The 21,448-nt window shown below is 44.4% G+C and overlaps 1 protein-coding gene across 1 annotated transcript; it reads left to right on the top strand.

Moving 5' to 3' along the window:
- The first annotated feature begins 1,728 nt into the window (after positions 1 to 1,728).
- On the top strand, positions 1,729 to 16,574 carry LOC146180800 (uncharacterized). The gene is made up of 6 exons (XM_084575659.1): positions 1,729 to 1,904; positions 5,798 to 6,282; positions 8,675 to 8,967; positions 11,576 to 11,758; positions 15,484 to 15,763; positions 16,351 to 16,574. Exons 1-6 carry the CDS (start codon positions 1,729 to 1,731, stop codon positions 16,572 to 16,574), a joined length of 1,641 nt encoding a protein of 546 aa, XP_084431785.1.
- Positions 16,575 to 21,448: the final 4,874 nt, after the last annotated feature.

Here is a 21,448-nt window from a genome sequence, read left to right as displayed (position 1 = left end):
ACGCGTGAGGCCGCTGCTACCGTCGCACTATGCTTGCTTGCATTTGTCGGAGTTACCGGACCTCAACATCGAGCGCACAGGAATGAAGAATTATATCTGGAATGCTAGGAGCAAACACTAAAATAAAGCACCGAGAAGCAAGTTCTGTTATAGTCCTATGTAATAATGTGTGGACGCTGACGGTAACTGTAATGGAATACAATCTACGACCTGAGATTGACGTGTCTTAAAGAAAAGCGACATTTTAAACGCTAATTGACCCCGGGCCGCGACTTAAACGCACGAGGAAGAAAAACTGTGGGGCTAGTTGCTTGATTTGATAGCAGCTCGATTTGTATTAGCAGAAAGCGCGATGTGACGGAGGCCACTGCACACGTAGTTAATCACTGCGTTGGTAGCGCTCCTCTCAGAGAGGCATTTTGTCCTCCCATCAGTCTCTGAGAAGGAGGGAGACAGCACCGTGTCCGCATGTATAGTTTCACGATGCGAGGAAAGCAAACTGCACGATAGAGACCGGCAGGGCGGGAATTCCGCTTATGATACCGGGCTCCGTCTAGCACCAGGGTGCTACAGCCCCGCTCCAAATTAGGCTCCGGCAAGGCCTCCAACTACCCTCTCGTGGGATCCGGTAAAAACGTTCCCGCAAAAAACGTCCCCGAGCAAATGTCCCCGGAAAAAATGTCCCCGGAAGAAACGTCCCTGGAAAAAAAGTCCCTACTGGCGAAGTAAAAAAAAATGTCCCCGAACGGGGCTGGAGTCTTGCGCTATAGGACGTAGACTGCATTTCCCCGTGGCGAGCTGCAATGATGAATGATGCATGTTAACTTTTTTACAGCGGTTTCACCTGTCGGCTTGGAATTGACTGCGAACATCGAACTGATTCGGGCATTCATGAAAAAAAATTTATGGCAGCGGTAATGTAGTGACAGTGACATGCTTTTACGCCGTTCTTTAAACATTTCGGGCCCCCAGATGACGCAAGTTCTAAATGATGATTACATTTACCTTAAAGCGAAGAAAAAATGGCATAAAATGTGTTTTTTTTTTTCATGTGAGTTTCGGAAGAAATTTTTTTTTAGGGCCGGTTTTGGCCTGCGTATTTGGGTTTGCTTGGGACGGTGGCTCCGCGAGAGACAAATGACAGAAGAGACGAAGAAAGCGGGCTGTTCCGGCCAGCGGCTATCACTCCCCGCACCTCTCGCTCATTGGGTGCTGCGCGCGCGCCCCTTTTGTCGCCGCGCTTCTGGACGTCCTGCTCCCTGCACCTCTCGCTTGTTGGGTGTTGCGCGCGCGCGCCTTTTGTCACCGCGCTTCTGGACGTTCTGCTGCTGAACGTTTTTTGCCCTGTAACGTCGTTTGTGCGCTTCACTGCCTACCTGCCGGGTAACGTCGCGTGTGCACGCTTCGGGCTGCTGCTGAATTTTTCTTTCGTGTAGCGCCGTACGCGCGCTCTTGGCTTCTGCTGAACTGTGCACGCTTCGGGCTGCTGCTGAATTTTTCGTTCGTGTAGCGCCGTACGCGCGCTCTTGGCTTCTGCTGAACTGTGCACGCTTCGGGCTGCTGCTGAATTTTTCGTTCGTGTAGCGCCGTACGCGCGCTCTTGGCTTCTGCTGAACTTTTTGCCTGCATTACCGGCTTCATTGTCGTAGTGCGCTGCAGCAGAAGGCGACACTCCTGCCAAAGAAGTAGCAGCATTCTTCGGCGCTTGTGCTGTCCGTACGTGAAACTATGGCGGCTTCTTTGCCATTCACATGCGAGCTCGACAACGACAACAGCGTCGAGAACGTCAAATGCTTTCGTGGCGCCCTCAACACTGATGGGGACGCGTACGAGTGGCTGAGCAGCTACAGCAATGCTACGAGTACGTCGTGGGTAGTCGACTGGGAAGTGGCCGATCCTAAAAGGTATTTTACTACCTGACTTGGCATGTGCTCGTTCCTTGTAGTTTTCTCTTGATTAACTAATTTTGCTTACACCCAATGTTCTCTCTACTGAACTGAAAGTTTTTGGTTGTTTCATTTTGTGTGATAGTATCTGTGCTAAGCTGGGCGTGATAAAGGACAAACGAGGCAAGGACCTCACTGAAGCCTCAGAGATAAAGAAGAGGTGGCAGGAATACACAGAAGAACTGTACAAGAAGGACCCGGATGTGCAAACCCAACATAAGCCGGTTGTGATTACTGATCTCGAGCCGGGCATCCTGAAGAGTGAAGTTGAACGGGCCTTAGCCAGCCTTGCTAAGAACAAAGCTAGCGGAATTGATGGTATTCCAGCTGAGTTGCTTCAAAACCTCGACCACGACGCTGTTAACACACTGCATACATTATGTCAAAAGATTTGGACAACCCTGCAGTGGCCACAGGATTGGAGGAGGTCAGTTTACATCCCCATTCCAAAGAAAGGCAGTGCCAAAGATTGTTCCAACTACCGCACGATCGCGCTTATTTCGCATGCTAGCAAGGTGATGTTAAAAATCCTGCAAGGTAGGCTGCAGCAGTATGTGGATCGGGAGCTTCCGGACGTGCAAGCTGGGTTTCGCAAGGGCAGAGGAACTAGAGACCAAATTGCCAACCTTCGCTGGATCATGGAAAAAGCAAGAGAGTTCCAGAAACCCATTTACTTCTGCTTTATTGATTATGCGAAAGCGTTTGACTGCGTAGATCACAGCAGATTGTGGCAAGCTCTCCAAGAGATGGGAGTTCCAATTCACCTCATCTGTCTCCTCAGGAACCTTTATGAAGGGCAAGAGGCCACAGTCAGAATTGGGCATGGTCTTACTGATTGGTTTCCGATTGAGAAAGGGGTGAGGCAAGGCTGCATACTGTCGCCCTGCCTATTTAACCTATATGCAGAGTGCATCATGAGAAAGGCCGGTCTGGACGAGTCTTCAGCTGGAGTGAAGATTGCTGGAAAACGTATCAACAACCTTAGATATGCGGATGATACCACTTTAATGGCAGAAAGTGAAGTGGAACTCAAGAGACTTCTGATGCGCGTACAAGAAGAGAGCGAGAAGTTTGGGCTTAAACTGAACATTAAAAAGACGAAGATCATGGCGTCTTGCCCTATCAAGTCCTGGAGCATCAATGGACAAGAAGTGGAAGCTGTGACAGATTTTCTGTTCTTGGGCGCCAAGATTACCTCGGAAGGAGACTGCAGCCATGAAATTAGGAGACGCCTGCTTCTGGGAAAGAGAGCAATGGTTAGCCTTGACCGCCTAGTAAAGAGCAGAGACATTAGTCTGGCAACCAAGATCCGTATAACCCGTGCTATGGTCTTTCCAGTTGTGATGTATGGATGCGAGAGTTGGACTGTGAAAAAGGCTGACCGCCGAAGAATTGACGCGTTTGAATTGTGGTGCTGGCGAAGACTCTTAAGAGTTCCTTGGACTGCCAGAAGATCAAATCAGTCGATATTGTCGACCATAAACCCTGACTGCTCATTGGAGGGTAAAATTCTCAAGTTAAAGCTCAGCTACTTTGGTCATCTGATGAGAAGAGAGGAGTCGCTGGAGAAAGATTTGATGTTGGGAAAGGTTGAGGGTCGCCAGAGAAGGGGTAGGCAGCGAACGCGATGGTTAGATGGCATTCTCGAGGCATTGCAGATGAAGCTATGTGATGTTAAGAAGATAGTGAGAGACCGGAAAGCGTGGCGTGACATGGTCCATAGGGTCACGAAGAATCGGACACGACTGAACGCCTGAACTGAACTGATCTGTGCATTCAATTTGTTGATGGCCCAGCATCATAATGCACAAGTTAATGTGGCTTCTTAGATGAAGAATAAATGAGTATAGTGTAATTTCAATGTATCATTTTTCTTATATATGAATTGAAACAAAAGTCTGCTTAGTTATGCTGGAATGTAAATTTATATTTTTAGATTGGAAGCTCTACTTCTTGGGATGCAACTTTGAATTCGCCTGGCATCATCCAAATGACCTTGAGTGGACATACCGCACTTTTCTTACGCCAAAAACTAATCTTTATTTTTAGGTGTCCACAGAAAAAGACAAATACTGCAACTTTCTTTTCCCATAAACCACTTATTATTATTAACAATCGCAGAATGAAACGGCAGTATGACCTGGTGCAGATGTCCACCGAAAACCTGCACCTTACTTTCCCCCAAAACACACTTAAAGTAAAAATATATAAAAAGCATAGTAAAAAGTGGTGGGGCATTCTACTTTCCAATTTATTTCCAACCTACAAGTCGGGGGTCCCCCATGGAAAAAGCTACCACAGACAGCTTGACTGGGCCTACAGGCAGCATCTCGCAGTGCATTTCACAGCACAATAAAAATGGATATGAACATGAGAGCAAAAGCAGCGTTTACACTTCCTAAAGAATTATACACACATCAGATATCATAAATGAATATGAACATCACAGTAATATTCATTGCCTCATCATAAAATTTGTTGATTCGTGTCTAAATGCGCTAGGTGGAGCAGTAAAGTCAATGTGGGCTTTAGGTTTACTATAAAGTGATGGTATGCGGTAGTCAAGAGTGGCCCGGCCATAATTTTTTTTCGTGTATGTGGCACTGGTTTTACTTCCCTACGTAAGCTGTAAGCATGCAAGGGATGTGTGTATCATTTGGAGGGGTACATTTATGCATATAGAAAGACAGTTTGTAATCATATAATTTAGTTGCTTTAAGCATATGATGTTTAGTAAACAAGCGATCAGTAAATAGCTGGCTAGGGTTTCCATAAAAGTTGTCAAGAATTCGTAGCACCTTTTTTTGTAGCCGCTCTAGTTTATTATAATTATGGATGGTTGTAGCTCCTCAAACTAAAATGCAATATGAAAGACTAGAGTAGAAATTAGCAAAACATATTGCTTTTTTGAGCTTTACTGGAAGTAATCCTCTCAGCTTATAGAGACAGCCAACTGTTTTGCTTAATTCTATCGCCAACTTGCTAGCATGTGTGTTCCACGACATGGTTTCTTCAAACCAGACGCCTACAAATTTTTCTGAAGTCACACACTGCAATGCTGCACCTTGAAAGTGTAGGACTAGCTCAGTGTCACAGACTTTGTTATGAGGCTCGAAATAATACATTTAGGATTTTTAACATTTAAAGTTTGCTCAAATAACTATTTATGACAGTGTTCAATTTGGTAAAGGTTTGTGCGGAGAAAAAAATATTTGTGTCATCAGCGTACATGACCAGTTTCGGTGAAAGAGGCAAATTGCACGTCATTAATACATGTCGGGATACATGTAAAAACTGGGATGTGGTCACTGATATAAAGGGAAAGCACACCTGATAAGCACTGGTCACAATGTACAATTGGTAATGCAGATATCTAGAAGTGTGGCACCGGTATCGGTAACATGGGTAGGCAAGGAAATTATATTCGAACAAGTGGAAGCGCGAAGTATGGTTTCTAGGCACTCAGAAGATGAATCTTCACCAAGCATATTGATATTCACATCACCCATAACTAAGAAGGCTCCTTGCATTGAATGGAGGCTTGACAACAAAGTTTTCATTAATTCAAAAAATTGGGTTTTGTATCCTAATAGTGGCCTATGGACAGCTGCTATAAGAATATTTTTTAACCGTACCATAAAGCACTCAACACTGGTGTAATGCATGGTTATTCGCCGAGAACTTCGCAGGCAATTGAGGCTTTGCTTTTTACCTCTTAAGGTGAAGCTTGAGCATCCCCCTAATGCAAACCCCCTCTACAACATTGCTAAAGCATGTCAAACCATTCTTCCCATAGCTTTTGCTTGTGACTATTTTGAAGCCATTCTTATAGCCCCCCATTTTTTCCCTAGGATTGTATTCCACAAAAGGTGGAGATGCCAGCATAGCAGTCGCAACAAGACTGCTGGCCGGAACGCTACAAACTGCCCAGCCTTCGTTGACATAAAAGTCAAGAAAGTCACAAAGGACACAAACAAGAGGGATGGCTTCTTGAAGCGAACTGTGCCGCTGCCTGCTGTCATCAGGGTCAGGGATGACCATAATCATGCTACTGACTGCGCGGATGGCCTGCGGTTGCTGCGGAGCACGTCTGACACTCGGGCAGCATTTCATTCCTACTTTAATGATGGCCACAGCCCAGCAGAGGCCATAGCACTACACCAACGAAAGCTGGAAGTAGAGGATGACGGGCTAGAAAAACTGGCGAGTGGTGCTGTAAACCCGAGTGCCAACACAGTCTACAACTGGTACCGGGTCTGGCGGAAGGAACACTTTGGCAGTACTGCAGATCCTTTGACTAAGCTGGCTGAAAAGGCACCAGCCTATCTTCATAACGGTAAGTTGCAATATGCTCAACAGTACTATGTGATGGAGACATTTTTTTTTGCGATTTTATAGCCTCAGGGCATAAATCCATAACGTTGTTGCAGCCTGGAAAGGCCGACATCTGAGGTTGCATTACAGTTTTCTTTTCCCTTCTAGAGGCCACGTCAGGCTTTAACCATAAAGCTTCGGAGCAATGGCCATGCAAGTCTCCACTTTTCAATACCTGGAAATTTGAGATTTGCAGGCCAAACAGTCAGTTCTCTGTCTCGTGAACATTGTGCCTGCCACAGGAGCCGCTAACATAGTAATAGGCCTGGTGCATGAAAATGCAATGTAGACAAATCCCACTGGTTTCATGTGGTATTTAATGTTTTAGCGTTACAAGCTGCAGTGAATATTTTCATATCTTAAACTTGTCATGAGCATGCATCTAGCCTGTGAGAGTTGATAGTGGGTATAACATGTTAAGTTGGCAGGAGCAATATAAAGTGACATGTCTGTGTTTGTACTGCGTCACATAAAATACCCCAGAAAAAAGATTGAATGGCTAAGATTCAAAACCATGAATTTCTCACAGCCTCATAGACACCATATGATTGCCATGTTACTTGCTGGATAAGGTGAACATGGCTTATACTAAGTGAAATGCAAAATCTCGTGATATGAAGGTGAAAAAAAAGGGTGAATGCACCATAAGAATGATACGGTGCAAACAAGGCATAAATGAAAGTGTACAATAGCCTATAAAAGGTGTTTGCAGTCATTAGCTTGATAACTGTTTGCCAGCAGTCAAACCTTACTCCTGGATAGCACAAACAGTAATTATTTAGTCTTTTTTGTGTCCTGTTTAATGATCCGACATCTAAAATATCATTTATGAAAAACTTCCCAATTCAATCAACCACACTATCAAAATAAAAAAAGAAATTCCTCTGCGTGTTTTCCATGATTCCAGAGACTTCTGACTTTTGTTACATGCACAGCTCTACAAAGCCCTCAATTATATACGCATATCTGCTCAGCAAGGGCGCCCTATTAAAAATCGGTTTTAAAAATTATGTGTGGAAAGCCATGATAAACAGTAAACTGTATTGGGTGAGTTAAAAGTAGTTCACATTGTGGAAAAGTGCAAAAGAGACAAAGGACAGAGAAAGGAGAGGACGACACGGGTGCTGTCTAACAACTAAGATTTATTAGAAAGTATATACGGTGAAATGTGCGAAACCAAAACAAAACATCAAGGATTATGCTGCAATGAAAGGCACTTATCAATGAAGGCTATCTCATTTCCTTGTAACACAAAAGACTGTTATGCTACACATGTGACCGGCTTCTTAGCAATGCAGTAAGCTTCAAAAATATCCCTGCCTATCTGGTTGTTGCTGTAGTAATGGGTCGTAGTGTTATGCAAAGCCAGATAGCAATTATGCGTTCTGGTAGGCTGGAGTCTTTCTTACACACGAAATTGAAGCTTACAGGTTTGTCATGTTTTGTGTCTCAGAATATTTACATAATTTTCTTTTCATGCTGTATTTACTACTGCTTTCATGAAAGTTTGAGAATCCGAAATAAAATTTCTCATTACCACCTATTATTTACACTTGAAATGTATACAAAATATAGTGCATTCACTTCATTATATTTTCATGTGTTAATTTAATGCAGGCACCACATTATTTCCGGTCAAAAATAAGCAAATAACCTAAACGGAGGCCATTTGCTACACAACAAGGGTGGGACCAAAGAGGGTCTTACTGCTCCTGATATCAGAGAAGCACAGGCGGTTCTCGCACAATTGCTGCCTTCCCCATGTAGTCATTTGTGAACACATTTCTACTCTCTAATAAATTATCTTTCAGGCAAAAGAAATAATTGCATTGATCAACACCACAAATTAGGAGATGATATAAATATTCTCCCTAATGCTTTCCTTCATTTCAGTGACTGTCAGCCTTACCCTTTCTCCACAATGAAATCATGCCATACTAGGCATCTCTCTTGGCCTGTATATACCTACCTAAAGGTTTAGAAAAATTCAGAAATTGTTGTCATCATAATCACAGATGAACACCACACTTAATGCATACTAATGCTCTGAAGTTTCACTTTCTAAGAATAATTTCCGAGTGGCAAGCTCTACCTCTACAAATGGTATTGATTACCATTGGCAACAAACTTTATAGCATATTTTAGAAAATGCATTTGTCGTATACTGCAATTTTATTTCATGTTTTTAATTAATGTTTGCTTCTCATTGCATTTTGCTTTTATTTTCTACCTCCCTGCTTGGATCTAAAGAAAGGTCTCTATTATTTTGTACGAAAATAGTGTTCTGGTTACGTCACATGAAGCATTGACACAGTCGATAGTACAAGGTTAAAAGCACGTGTCACCTTTCGCAGGGATCGATGTCAGGATCACAAAATCTGAAGATGGTACCAGCTGGGCAGCTCTTATAGTCACCCAAATAATGAAGAGGACGCAAGGGCTGACTTCTGCCAAGGAGATTATATTCATCGACAGCACAGCCTCATGCAATGAGTCCCAAAGCAGCGTAACGCTGGTACTTGCAGCGACCGTGGTTGGAGCGCTGCCGCTAGCGGTCCTGCTGCACAGCTCTCAAAGCACCAAGAGCTACAAAGCTGCTTTTGGCCTGCTCAAGCAGAGCTACCCGACGTGCTTCGGTGGTGCTCATGTAAGCATTAATGTGCATAGTGTTCATAACGGACCAAGTCATAATTACAGTTAGGTGCACAATTGTGAATTGATCTTGTCTCTCTCCTGCTCTGTTGGAAAGGGGGAGAATAAAATGAAACGCTCTGCAAATTTAATCTGACCTGTTGCATACACAAATCAACTTATAAATTTTCACCACCACAGTTTTTAAATAATAATTCCCAAAGACTATGTAATAAAAATACAGCATTAGCTTCCAATTCATTTTATAAGGTAATAGGCAAAGGCTATAAAAATTCTACATATCGTGATCATCAGCCAGACTATACCCACTGTAGGGCGAGGACCTCTCCCATATTCCTCCAACTAACCCAGTTCTGTGCTAGCTGCATCCACCTGACACCTGCAAACTTCTTAACCTCATCTGCCCACCTAACTTTCTGCCTCCCCCTGCTACACTTTCCTGCCTTTGGAATCCAGTTTGTTACCCTCAGCTACCATTGGTTGTCTTCTCTATGCAATACATGCCCTGGCCATGCCCATTTCTTCTTCCTGTTCTCCACTAGAATGTCATTAGATATTTTTCTGACCTACCCGACACGCTTCCTATTTCTGAACATTACCCCCGCCATTTTTCATTCTATAGCCCTCTGCGTTGCCCTGAACTTAAGTAGAACCCTTTCTGTTAGCCTCCACATTTCAGCCCCATAGGTGAGTACAGGTAAGACGTCACTGTTATCCACTTTCCTCTTGAGCGGTACCGATAAACTGCTAGTCATAATCTGCGAGTACTTGCCAAATGCGCTCCATCCCAATCTTATTCTCCTGGTTATTTCCCTTTCATGATCCAGATCTGTGGTTACTACCTGTCCTAAGTGGACATATTGTTAAGGAAAGAACACAGTGGTAAACGCTAGTTCACTCTTAGACGCACACCACACACCGCACACCACAGAACGAAGTTAGCTAGACCTAAGCGTCGTCTTCTTCACTACTTCGCATCAGCACGTCGTCGTCGTGTCGATATACTGTGCTCCGTAACAATATTTTCCAACCACTTCCAGTGCTTCGCTACCTATAGTAAATTTCTGTTCCTTCCCTAGGCTGTCGAACATTACCCTAGTCTTCTGCATATTAATTTTTAGGCCCACTTTTCTGCTTTTCCTATCTACGTCATCAATGGTTCTTAGCAATTCATCCCCGGAGTTACTTAGCAAGGCAATATCATTAGCAAATCGTAGATTACATGTAATAATCGTTAGTCCTGTTGCGAGCATTTTTTCTTTATGACTTCAGGCTTCAAATGGCTCACTAGGAGAAGGCAAAAGCATACATATTTTTTCGGTTTCTTTTGCTGTTGCATGGCTTCAAATCCTGCTTGATCACTGAAAGCCCAGTTCAGTCAATTGTGCCACGGCACATATAAGTAGCAGCTGTATGCTTTGTAATCAAGGTGACAGGCAGTGGTGTTACAAGTGTGAGCAACATACCTTATATTTTATCCTTTTTCCGCTGGCATATTGACATCACAGCACCATATTACTGTCTACATGACTTAAAGAGGCAGTCTTCTGATTTTTTTTTTCAATTATTTTCTTGCATCACCTAAAAGCTCATTTTCCAAACTGATCTGCGGCACTGAGGAACCCAGCTCAGCCACTTAAAACACAATTTTTCAGTATGATAGTCTCATTTTCTCATTGGCGGACAGTGTCTGTAAACCCTTACTTTGGATACATGAAATATAGTTAGCATAGTATTCTGAAACTCATAGGAAAAAGAAACTGTCACGCCTTTTATGTGGCTTGCAGTGGCAATCTTGAGGATGACATTAACCAAAATGCAGACTTTCTAAACCTATAGGTAAGGGAACTAAAATATATTTAATTAAAGTAGGCAGATATGAACTAAATATAACTGGTATTTTTTATGACCTTGAAGTACGAGGGGAAAACAAGTGCTGCGGCAGTTATAGCAATGATGTGGACTTAGCACTTTCTCCTTAAAAGCATTTTATTAAAAGCGGATCAAGCAAAAGTAAATGATGATAGTTGCTGCACTTTACTGAGAGAAACGCAGGCTGTCTTAAGTTGATATGAACAAAAATAGCTTTTTTTATGATGCTTTGGCATAGTTATGAAATGTACATTCACTTCATCCGCTGCAGGGAGCGCCCATGTAAGTGGCAAAGAGAGGACACGGCATCTGCCACCATCTGCTCAAACCTTACTTTCTCAATGAATGAAAAGATAAATTTGGGTTTAATCTGCAATTTCTGCCCTCGTTACTGCCATCAAGTGGTCAGATTTACCAGAATACGCTAATATTTATAGTCATTTATGACATCAGACTGTCCCTTTAAGTTCCATGATTAACAGATGAGCCGTCTCGATAAACTGTGATTTTCCAATATCAGTGTGGCCATATTTTTAAGCCTGTGGTCTAAGAAACCATGAGGGGAAAACGCCTCCTCAATAGTATAGTCTGCTTCTTCTTTGTGACCTTTGTCTCTCTGGCTTTGCTACCCGAAGGCTTCTAACAGATAGCAATGTGCACATCTTGTACTATTATAATAAGTGTTTCTGTTTACTGCAACTAAGATACAAAATATTACTCATATTTGTCAGGCTCCCGAAGCATTCATGACGGACAATTCGGCAGCAGAAAAAGCTGCCTTACAAGCAACATGGCCTGAGGGGAAGCAACTCCTCTGCCAATTCCACGTGGCCCAGGCAGAGTGGCGCTGGCTTCACGCATCACGTGACATCAGCAGGGAGGAGAAACGAGATTTGATGACAGCATTTCAGAAGGTAAATGCAAATGAAGCATGCTATACTTTTGCTGACCACCTCATTGTTAAAGGATCTCAGGTGATCGAAATTAGACTGCAGCCCTCCATTATGGCATTGTGCATAGCCCAGGTAACTTTTGAGATGAAGTCCACGTACCTTACTATGTCATGCCATACCTCATTTTTTTTGTGCCTGAATTTGGTTTGGAAACCAATATGGCTGTGGGATACTGCATTTATCAAAATGCATAAAATAATTGGTCAGCAGCGTAATGCTGTGAGATGAGCCCAGATTTGAAATGTACTCTAATAAAATGATGTGAACAACAGTTTCGAGGATGTGGTTAGAAAATGTTTTGCATTTTCATAAAAACAACTTGCAACTTTCAAAGGAAGTGAGCCCTTCTGTGCTCTGGACTAGCGCCTAATTTCTTGTTACACCCACTCACCTCAGGTACATCAATATTATACTTTTAATCTAAATGAGCATTATGCATTCTGTGCGCCGCCTGTAGGGGCACCACTTAAAGCTACCTATCAGCGGCGGCAGGAAGCATGGACGGGGCACAATCTCTGGCTGCCCCATTGCTAGAGCAAGCATGACAGAGGTTCACATTTTAATTTGCCCACTCTCGAGCAGTGTTCGAAACATATGAGAAACTGTAGTGGACAGCTCTGCATAACTTACCTGCCAACGTGGATGGTGAAAATCACACATCGTGGTTGTGGAATTATCCTTTTTGCGTATAGTATGCACACATTGCAAGACGTGCTTGGTCGTAAACTATAACAGTTTTTAAGTGCATTCAGTAATTCTTATTGACCTTTTCACCTCAATGTTAAACTTTGCATTCTACACAGTCTATATTTTTTTTTGTCAGAAGGCTGTCATCACAGCATTTTTGTCTCGATAGATGAGAAGCTTCGCTTGAAAACTTTGCACCATGCAACTACCTGACTTGCATTACCCACGTTGAAATGGACAGCAGAACAAAAAAAAAATTACCTTTGTTGCCTCTCAGATGTTCCCGGCTTAGAGTACCTTAATTCATTTATTTCTTGCCACTAATAAAATGATGCTGCAGAGTCTGCTGTTTTTTTTTGGCTTCTAAGGACAGACATTTTAAAGAAAGCAAAGGAAATGTGTGCCAGCAAACAAGCTGGAGAAGTTTAGTTATGAAATGAGTTCAGGTGAATATAATATCAAACCTGTCAAAGAATCTTACACCCAAACGGTTGCAAATTACATACAAATGAGAAAGTAGAATAAGAAACCTTTAAGAAAAACCCATAGTCATGACATATGTTCCATGTTAGCAGAAAAATGTTTCAAAGCAATTACATATGTATCAATATTCCAACTTAATGATTGCTAGAAACTGAATTATTTGCATTATTAAGAGCTACATCATGCCAATCTGGCAAATATGCACAACAAATGATATTCTGCAACTAACCGAAAATTGAAGAGCCAGCTGTGCAAAATCTAGAATGATTAGTATGCAAACACTAGAAATGTTTCTCGGTTTGCACGTCGCCTATGTAAACTCACAGGTGCACAAACTATCCAAAGTCATGAGGGAATGCATGATGCCATCTATGTTGCTTTCAGTTCAACAAATTATCACTGTGCAAAAGACATGAGTTTGTCAGTTGCGATGAGTAAAACAATTATGCAACTTCCTTTCGCATGCAAATATAAAAGCAACACTCAAAATGCACTAATGATGATTGACTAGCTACAGATTGCATTAGTATACATGTTCCACTCCAGCAGCAAAAATTAAGAAAGTAACGTGACATGTGCAGCTCTAATTTTTTTCTCCGATAGGAGACAATCCAGTGTTGTCTTTTTCCCCGCTTGTAAAAACGGGCAGGAAACTTGCAGAAAAATATTGCAGAGAAGCTTTTGTAGATGTTTGAACACCTCACTACATAAGTTTGTTTTTATTTCACCCAGACCTTACATGAAAAAAATATCTGATTGATTGAGATATTTATAATCTATGACTTTCAACTGGGTTCTAATGCGAGGAGAGAGGGTGCTGGAAGCCACGTCTGTCATTTGTGGCACCGATGACAGGTGACTCAGAGTGTATTTGAAAACTATGCACTGCTGCAGGGTTGTGCTTGTCCATGATTTACAGTAAAAGCTCGTTAATTCGAACTATCGAATGGCCTCGAAAAAACTGACAAGAACCATTTACATTACGGTAAATTTATCCTGGGCCGAAGCGGGCTGAAATGGGGCTGAAACGTGGAGGCTAACCAAGAGAGTTCTACTTAAGTTGAGGACAACCCAGAGGGCTATGGAACGAAAACTGTAGGGGTACCATTAAGAGATAGGAAGCGTGCAGAGTGGGTCAGAGAAATAACTCAAGTTACCGACATTCTAGTGGAAATTAAGAAGAAGAAATGGGCATGGGCAGGACATGTAGTGCGAAGAGAGGATAACCGATGGTCGCTTAGGGTAGCAAACTGGATTCCAAGAGAAGGAAAGCGTAGCAGGGGGCGGCAGAAAGTCAGGTGGGTGGATGAGGTTAAGAAGTTCGCGGGGGTCATGTGGATGCAGCTAGCACAGAACCGGGTTAAGTGGAAATATGGGAGAGGCCTTCGCACTGCAGTGGGTATAGTCAGGCTGATGATGATGATGAAATTTATCCTATTTGCTCGCGACCCGCTTAATGAACTCATCCATCCACCCCCGGTTTTAGGCTGAGAATTTGAAAAAAAAAAAAAAACAGGCGTCACCCGTTTGCAGTCCCTCCATTTTGCGCTGCCACGGTCGGTCGCAAGGTCGGCACCGCAGTTCTTGGCAGTGCGCCAAGATGCTGCGCAACGATAACATCACCATGTCTACCTTTTGACGTTGGCTTCAGCGGGGGGGGCCCATGCCCAGATTGCGGGTGACTGCAAGTTTTTCATCATTGTATATAAGTTCACTGCGAGGCAAAGGCCTGTGTCATGCCACTCCAATTCATCCTTCAGGACAATGTACTGTTGGGCTGGTTGCCAAGAGTTGAAACTTCATGCCATTTTTACATTATGCCTGTCCTGTGAATGCAAAAGCTAATCCTGTCCTGTGCAAACCGTGCCCTCACAGCACCTGTAGACTGCCCAACCTCGTACGCTTACTTGACTGATATCTCAACTATGTTTGCCCTCTCTTTGAAGGCTCTGCATACATACCCTGCTCATGCCCATGTCTGCTTCATTCCAACCAGGATATCATTAACTCGCATTTGTTCCCTGACCCACTCCACTCACTTCCATAATTTAGTGTTACAGCAAAAACTTTCCACTGCTCAGCTGCCTGCTACACCATTAGTGTAGTTTTAATCCTTTTTTCCAGCCTTCAAATTCTGTTCTCTTGGCATTTCTCCAATGTAATGTTGAATATTATTTGTGTTGTGTCTATATTAATCTTCAGACTCAGTGGGGTGCTTTGTCAGTTTAGTTTCATTTGAGGCTCTGTAGTTGGTCCCTCCAAGTCATTTTCTTTTCGTATAATGCGCCGCCTAAAATGCACAGTGTCCCTGTTGAAGATAACTGAGTGATTTTGTACGTTACAGCTACTGTACCAAATGCAATCATTATATTCCAGAATCATCTCGTTGCATCTTATTATAAAATAAAAGTGGTAAGTCCACATGCCACTGCTGAAAGATGCAAAACAAGGAGTGCGATGCGAATATATTTAGTACAAGGCAATATGTAATGTGCATTTTATAATATTCCCTGCAGATAATGTATGCATCATCGATGGAGGAGCTGGATGCTGCAACGGCGGAGCTTCAGGCAAAATCCCACAAGGGATATGTGGAGCGAGTCACGGCTTTCCTGAAGCGAAAAACGGAATGGGTGCTCCTCTTCCGTGCTGGGATACTGACTCGAGGCCACAACACCAACAATTTTGCGGAGGCCTCAGTCCGTATTCTGAAAGACGTCGTCCTTGGAAGGCAGAAAGCCTATAATGCCGTTGCCCTCGTTGACATTGTCAGCACTGTATGGGAGGGCTACAAGGGTGCGAAATCCCGTGGGCTTCAACCTACAGGTACCTCGGGATAGACCTCATGACACAGCGTGCCTACCTGGTAGACTACGAGAGCAGCCTCCGTGCGAAGGTAGTACACAGCCAGAATGTCCTCAGAGCCAAGGCGTTGTGGTCGTTAATAGAATGGAGGTCCTACGCGCCATATGGAAGGTGGTGATGTTGCCAGGTCTGACATATGCAAATGCAGTGTTGTGTACCACGTCCTCGACGTGAGAATTTATGGAGCGAAGACAGAAAGGTGGAAAGACGGGCACTGGGAGCCCATCTTTCATCCCCCAACGAGGCGGTGCAGGGTGATGTTGGCTGGTCCTCCTCCGAGGCCCAGGAGGCAGTAGCCAAGATTTGTTTTGAAATGCATTCGTGAACTCTGGGGGCGGACCGCTGGGTTCGAGTACAACGCTGATTTTTGTACTGCGGAGTATGCACACGTGAATTGAGTGCAAATTATGAGGTACCACTGCCAACTGTGATAAACACTAAAGACACCTGCCGGACTACTTCGAAGGGGCGTGAACACGTGGCAGCGACGGAGACCATGCGGTGGTGAACTGGTGCAGCGGCCAAGCCGGCTCTTGGTATGTACTCCACGCACAAGAGGGACATCACTCAAGAGCTGTGCTATGACAACTCCCTGGGGAGCGCCCTGCTTTCTGAGGCCCGTGCGGGGGTGCTGCACACAAAGAAATGGCACGCACGGATCGAGGGCAAGGACAACGCGGATGTCTTGTGTGCGGTGTGCGGGAGGGAGACAGAGACGATCGAAGATATTGTGTTGACTTGACAAGTGCTCATGCCATGTCAGCCTAGCAGGTCAACTTTGCCGCAGGTGCTGGGGTTCACGTCTGGACAGCCGCAAGGAGACGCTGCGATGGACAGTGATGCGACACAGCGGGATGAGAGGGCTGTGGCTCTGGAGACAACCAAACGACGCCTTGAGAACTGGATAAGGCATACTAGATAAATAGTGTTGGTGGCGTTGCGCTAGGGCGGGACAGACTCCGTCACAATAGGGAATTGACTTGGCTAAGACCTTTCTGTTCGGCTTCGTACAAAGAGATAGAAATATCGCTAATACAGTTTTCGCCTTCTTTCTTGATATGAAAAGCTTCAAGTGCCAACCGCGTGTTTATTTTTGCTTCTGCCAAGAATCGTCGTCTCATGAAATCGCGGTGCACACTCGCAAGCAAGAATATGGGACACGAGATGAACACCTTTGTCATCTTTCTTAACATTTAGCGCATGCTCCCTCAGTCGCTTATTAATACAGCGGCCAGTCTGCCCGATGTACGTCTTCCCGCAGGAAAGTGGGATGGAATACACCACTCCAATGGTGCAAAGAACATGAGTAGTTCGGTGCCTGATTTGGCAGCCAAGACGCCCATCACTGCACGTGCGGGAGCAGAGCTTAGGGATAGAATGCCTCTTTGCTATCTTCTTCATATGGTGTGACACATTATGAAAATAAGGGACCATCACCGGCTTGAACGTTTCACGTTTGGCCTCCAGGAGGTCTGAGGCCAAACGTGAAACATTCAGGCCGGTGGTGGTCCCTTCCGCAGAATCCGCAGCTTTTTTGTGTTATGAGCACAGCCCAGTCTCCAATATGGCAGTGCCCGTTGGCCAATTTTGAAAAGGTTAATAACAGGCTCCACAAATACCTTCAATAGGTCTCTCTTGCCACTGGCCATTGATGAATGGAATTCGATTCCGAAATCTATAGTCCAGGAATGTCTGAACTTGAAATTTAGACTGTTAATATCAGTCCAAATTGCTAAATTAAAATGAGCAGCATTTTGACTTAAATTTTTCTTAACTACCTTACTGTAGCCTCAAAAGTGAGTTTTGCTTTGTTCGCTCTCTCAAATTTTACTAGCATATACGACCTGTCATTTGTCTGCGTAGCCTCAAAAGTGAGTTTTGCTTTGTTCGCTCTCTCAAATTTTACTAACATATACGACCTGTCATTTGTCTGTGTACTACTTTGTGCATATTGTGCTTCTATAAACCGCCTTAATGTGTAAGCATATGCTGACATGAATGCACTGGTGCCCTTGACCATTTGGATTTTGCATTGTTCTATTGTTATGCACTGTATTGCAATGTTGTTACCATGCCTTTTTGTTTGTTTTCCATTGCATAAAAAATCTACGACAATGAACATTCTCTACTAGTCCTTGCTTCCCCAAAAATAATGCCCGCTCAAGGTCTTTAAGGATCAATCAATGATGACGGTAACAGTCTGGAAGGTAGAAGAACGAAACAACCAGATGTTAACCGAGTAAAAAGCTAGTCTAACTGATCTGTGTGTGTGCCTGTGTATGTGCCAATAAATGTGAAATACCAATAAAATCTTGTAAATAATTGATTAGAAAGAAGAAAAAAAAACAACCACAGGTCACTGGTGGGACACAAACCTGTGAACCTCGAATATAGTGTCTGGTACTCTTATCAACTAAGCTACAATAGTGGTTATTCAGTGTTCAAGTTTGCTCAATATTTGTGTGCCGTGTAACCTACACTTGACGGTGCTCACCAGAACCACCCTTGTCGGTGGTCCTCAGCTGTCATGTGGAATGTCAACTTAAAGGAAGAGTGGGAGCTGGGCGCTACCTGCGACATCAAGGCTTTCAGAAACAAGGCCCATATGGCAAACATTAGGCTAATCAGCAAACAAATGCAGGGAGAACAAGGTGCTCATTACATTATAATATATATATATCTCGTGAGGCAGACTGTCGCACCAGCGAATTAACCTTTCTATTTCAGATAAGCCGAAGCAGCAGCTACTGACTAGCCCCAGCTCATCACCACTTCGTCTTTTTCCCACGACTTGATAATGATTACACTTAGATGAAGATGAAGTTCACTCACATTGCTTACAACCTTCCCCCTCCCAAACGAAAGCGACCATCCTGGTCGTAAATTATAGCTTAAGGTCGGCAGTTAGTGTTTAAAACGCGACGTGCACTACCTCGGTGTCAGTGCCGCGACACCGGTGATCGCGAACAGGCGATGCAGGTGTGACGAGATAGTTTACAGGAAAAGTTTGTTCTAGAACCGTGTACGAGCCAATAAAACGGCTCAGAAACCTTTCACACAGGCCGGGGATGCGAGTAGATGTCCAGAGTAGCACTTCGTCTCCAGGGCTGAAAGACACTGAGCGATGGGTTGTATCATATGTGCTTTTCCTGGAAGCTTGAGTGGCTTCAGTTTGAAGGCGGGCACAATCACGGCAGTGGTTGATACGAGACACAAACTGTTCATGGGAAGGTGCGGCAGAAGGAGTGGAAACTGAGAAGAAAGATGCTTTGAGTGAGAAGGTACGGTGGTGGCCATAAACAAGAAAAAATGGAGAGTAGGTGGTGGTTTGTTGAACGGCAGTGTTGTAGGCGAAGGTGACAAAGGGGAGTAAAGAGTCCCAGTTGTTGTGCTCAGGGTGAATATAGGTGGATAGAATATCAGAAAGGGTGCGATGAAAGTGTTCCGTGAGACCATTGGTCTGAGGGTGGTAAGGAGATGTAGTTTTGTGCACTGTGCCTGAAGCATGAAGCACTGCGGCGAGGACGGTGGAGAGGAACGACTTACCACGATTGCTAAGGAGGAGGCGAGGGCCGCCGTGGAGAAGTATGGTGTGGATGAAGAAGTTGACTATTTCGGAAGCGGAGGTGGAAGGAAGTGGTGCGACTTCAGCGTATCGGGTGAGGTGGTCAACGGCAGTAACGACTCGGCAGTTGCCAGCTGGAGTCAAGGGCAGGGGTCCATATAAGTCTATTCTGACGACTTGAGAGGCGTGAAAGGACATAGGAGAGGTTGTAAGAGACTGGCAGGAGGCGACGTAGACCGCTTGCAGCATTGACAAGGGATGCAAGACGCTACATATTTCAATAGTGAGGTTGAAAGGCCAGGCCAGAGGAAACGACTTTTGATGCGGTCGTAGGTTTTGTGGTATCTAAGGTGACCTGCGGTAAGGTCGTTGTGAAATCCTTGTAGAATTTGAGGACGCAGGGAAGAAGGAATTACGGGAACCCAGGTGTGGCCCAGTGGGCTGTAGTTGTGCCAAAATAATGTGCCATTCTGTAACTTGAAATGTTTGAGCCGAAAACAGAGACGGGCATTTGGAGGTCTCATAACACCGGTGAGACCATCAATCAGCTTTTGACAGTGAGGGTCAGCACTCTGGTGGTGAGCCAGATTACAGTCTATGTCTGGCATGGGAGCAATAGAGGCGGCGCTCAAATAAAGAGTGGATAACTGTAGAGTTTAAATCGCATGACTCCGTTGGGACAGGAGAGGAATGTGAGGACATGTGTTGCGATGGCGAAGCAATAGGGCAACGAGAGAGAGCGTCGGCGTCCTTGTGCTTCTTGCCCGATTTATAAGTGACAGTGAAGTCGTACTCTTGAAGGCAGAGGATCCACCGCCCGAGACGACCGGACAAATTTTTCAAAGAGGATAATCAGCATAGGGCGTGGTGGTCAGTGATGGCCGTGAAGTGACGGCCGTACAGGTAAGGATGAAACTTCTGAACAGCCCAGATGACTGTGAGATATTCTTGCTCGGTAATAGTGCAGTTTTGTTCCGCAGTAGTCAGAGTTCGGTGTGCATAGGCAACAACATTTTCTGTAGAGATGTCTTGGCGTTGCAGAAGGACAGCGCCAATGCCATGGCTAGTGGCGTCGGTGTGCAAAATAGTCGGAGCTTTGTCATCAAAATCGCAGAGGATAGGACCCGAAGTCGGAGCACGCTTCAGAATTTCAAATGCTTCTTCGCAGCAAGAGACCAGACGAAAGGCATATCGGTGTGAAGAAGCGCATGTAAAGGTGAGGCAATAGAGTCTGAATCGCGGATGAATTTGTGGAAGTATGATGCCAAGCCGAGGAAACTGCGGAGATCTTTGACCCTAGTCGGGTGGGGAAAGTGCAGCGCAGCAGCGATTTTGTTCAGGGTCAGGCTTATTTCCTTCGCTGCCTACGAGATGGCCAAGAACTAATAGATTTTCAATGCAAAATGGCATTCCTTCGTGTTTAGCTGTAGGCCGGCACTGGAAAGAGCTGTCAAAACTTTATCGAGATGACTAAAATGATCAGAAAATGATGTCGCCTAAGTAACAGAGACATGTTTTCCATTTGAGGCCGCAGAGAACTGTGTCAATCATGCGCCCGAACGTAGCAGGAGTGTTGCAGAGTCCAAATGGCATTACATTGAATTCGTATAAACCGTTGGGTGTTGCAAAAGCTGTCTTCCTTTTATCATCTTCATGCATGGAGATCTGCCATTAGCCTGATCTTAAGTCAAGGCTGAAAAAAAATTGGGCACCTTGTAAAAAGTCGAGGGCGTTGTCAATTCGAGGGAGGGGATACACATCCTTGTGAGTGATTCTATTCAGAGCACGGAAATCTACACAAAACTGAACCGGCTTTTTTTTTTTGCACTAGCACAACAACAACAGGCGGTGACCAAGAACTGGACAATGGGCATATGATGTTGCGTGCAAGCATGTCACGAACATTTTCCTGAATAATCTTGCGCAAAGTTGAAGGCATACGATATGGCTGGCGCCTAACTATGCCTGATCCGTCAGTGTGGATGCGATGCGTTGCTGCAGCGGGTTGACCCAATGCGCCGAAATTGACATCGAACGGGTCTGCGTGCTTG

The sequence above is a fragment of the Amblyomma maculatum genome, chromosome 8 (assembly GCF_055883805.1).
Source record: "Amblyomma maculatum isolate TAMU_Amacu chromosome 8, ASM5588380v1, whole genome shotgun sequence".
Classification (NCBI taxonomy): domain Eukaryota; kingdom Metazoa; phylum Arthropoda; class Arachnida; order Ixodida; family Ixodidae; genus Amblyomma; species Amblyomma maculatum.
Note: the sequence above shows the minus strand (reverse complement) of the source record. Positions and strands in the feature narration are given on the sequence as shown.

Bases quoted from the DNA above. Each gene is read 5' to 3' on its own strand.
- LOC146180800 (XM_084575659.1), top strand. From the start codon at position 1,729: ATGGCGGCTTCTTTGCCATTCACATGCGAGCTCGACAACGACAACAGC. The intron at 8,968-11,575 runs GTAAGCATTAAT...CATATTTGTCAG, and splicing joins CGTGCTTCGGTGGTGCTCAT to GCTCCCGAAGCATTCATGAC. The intron at 11,759-15,483 runs GTAAATGCAAAT...TATTCCCTGCAG, and splicing joins TGATGACAGCATTTCAGAAG to ATAATGTATGCATCATCGAT.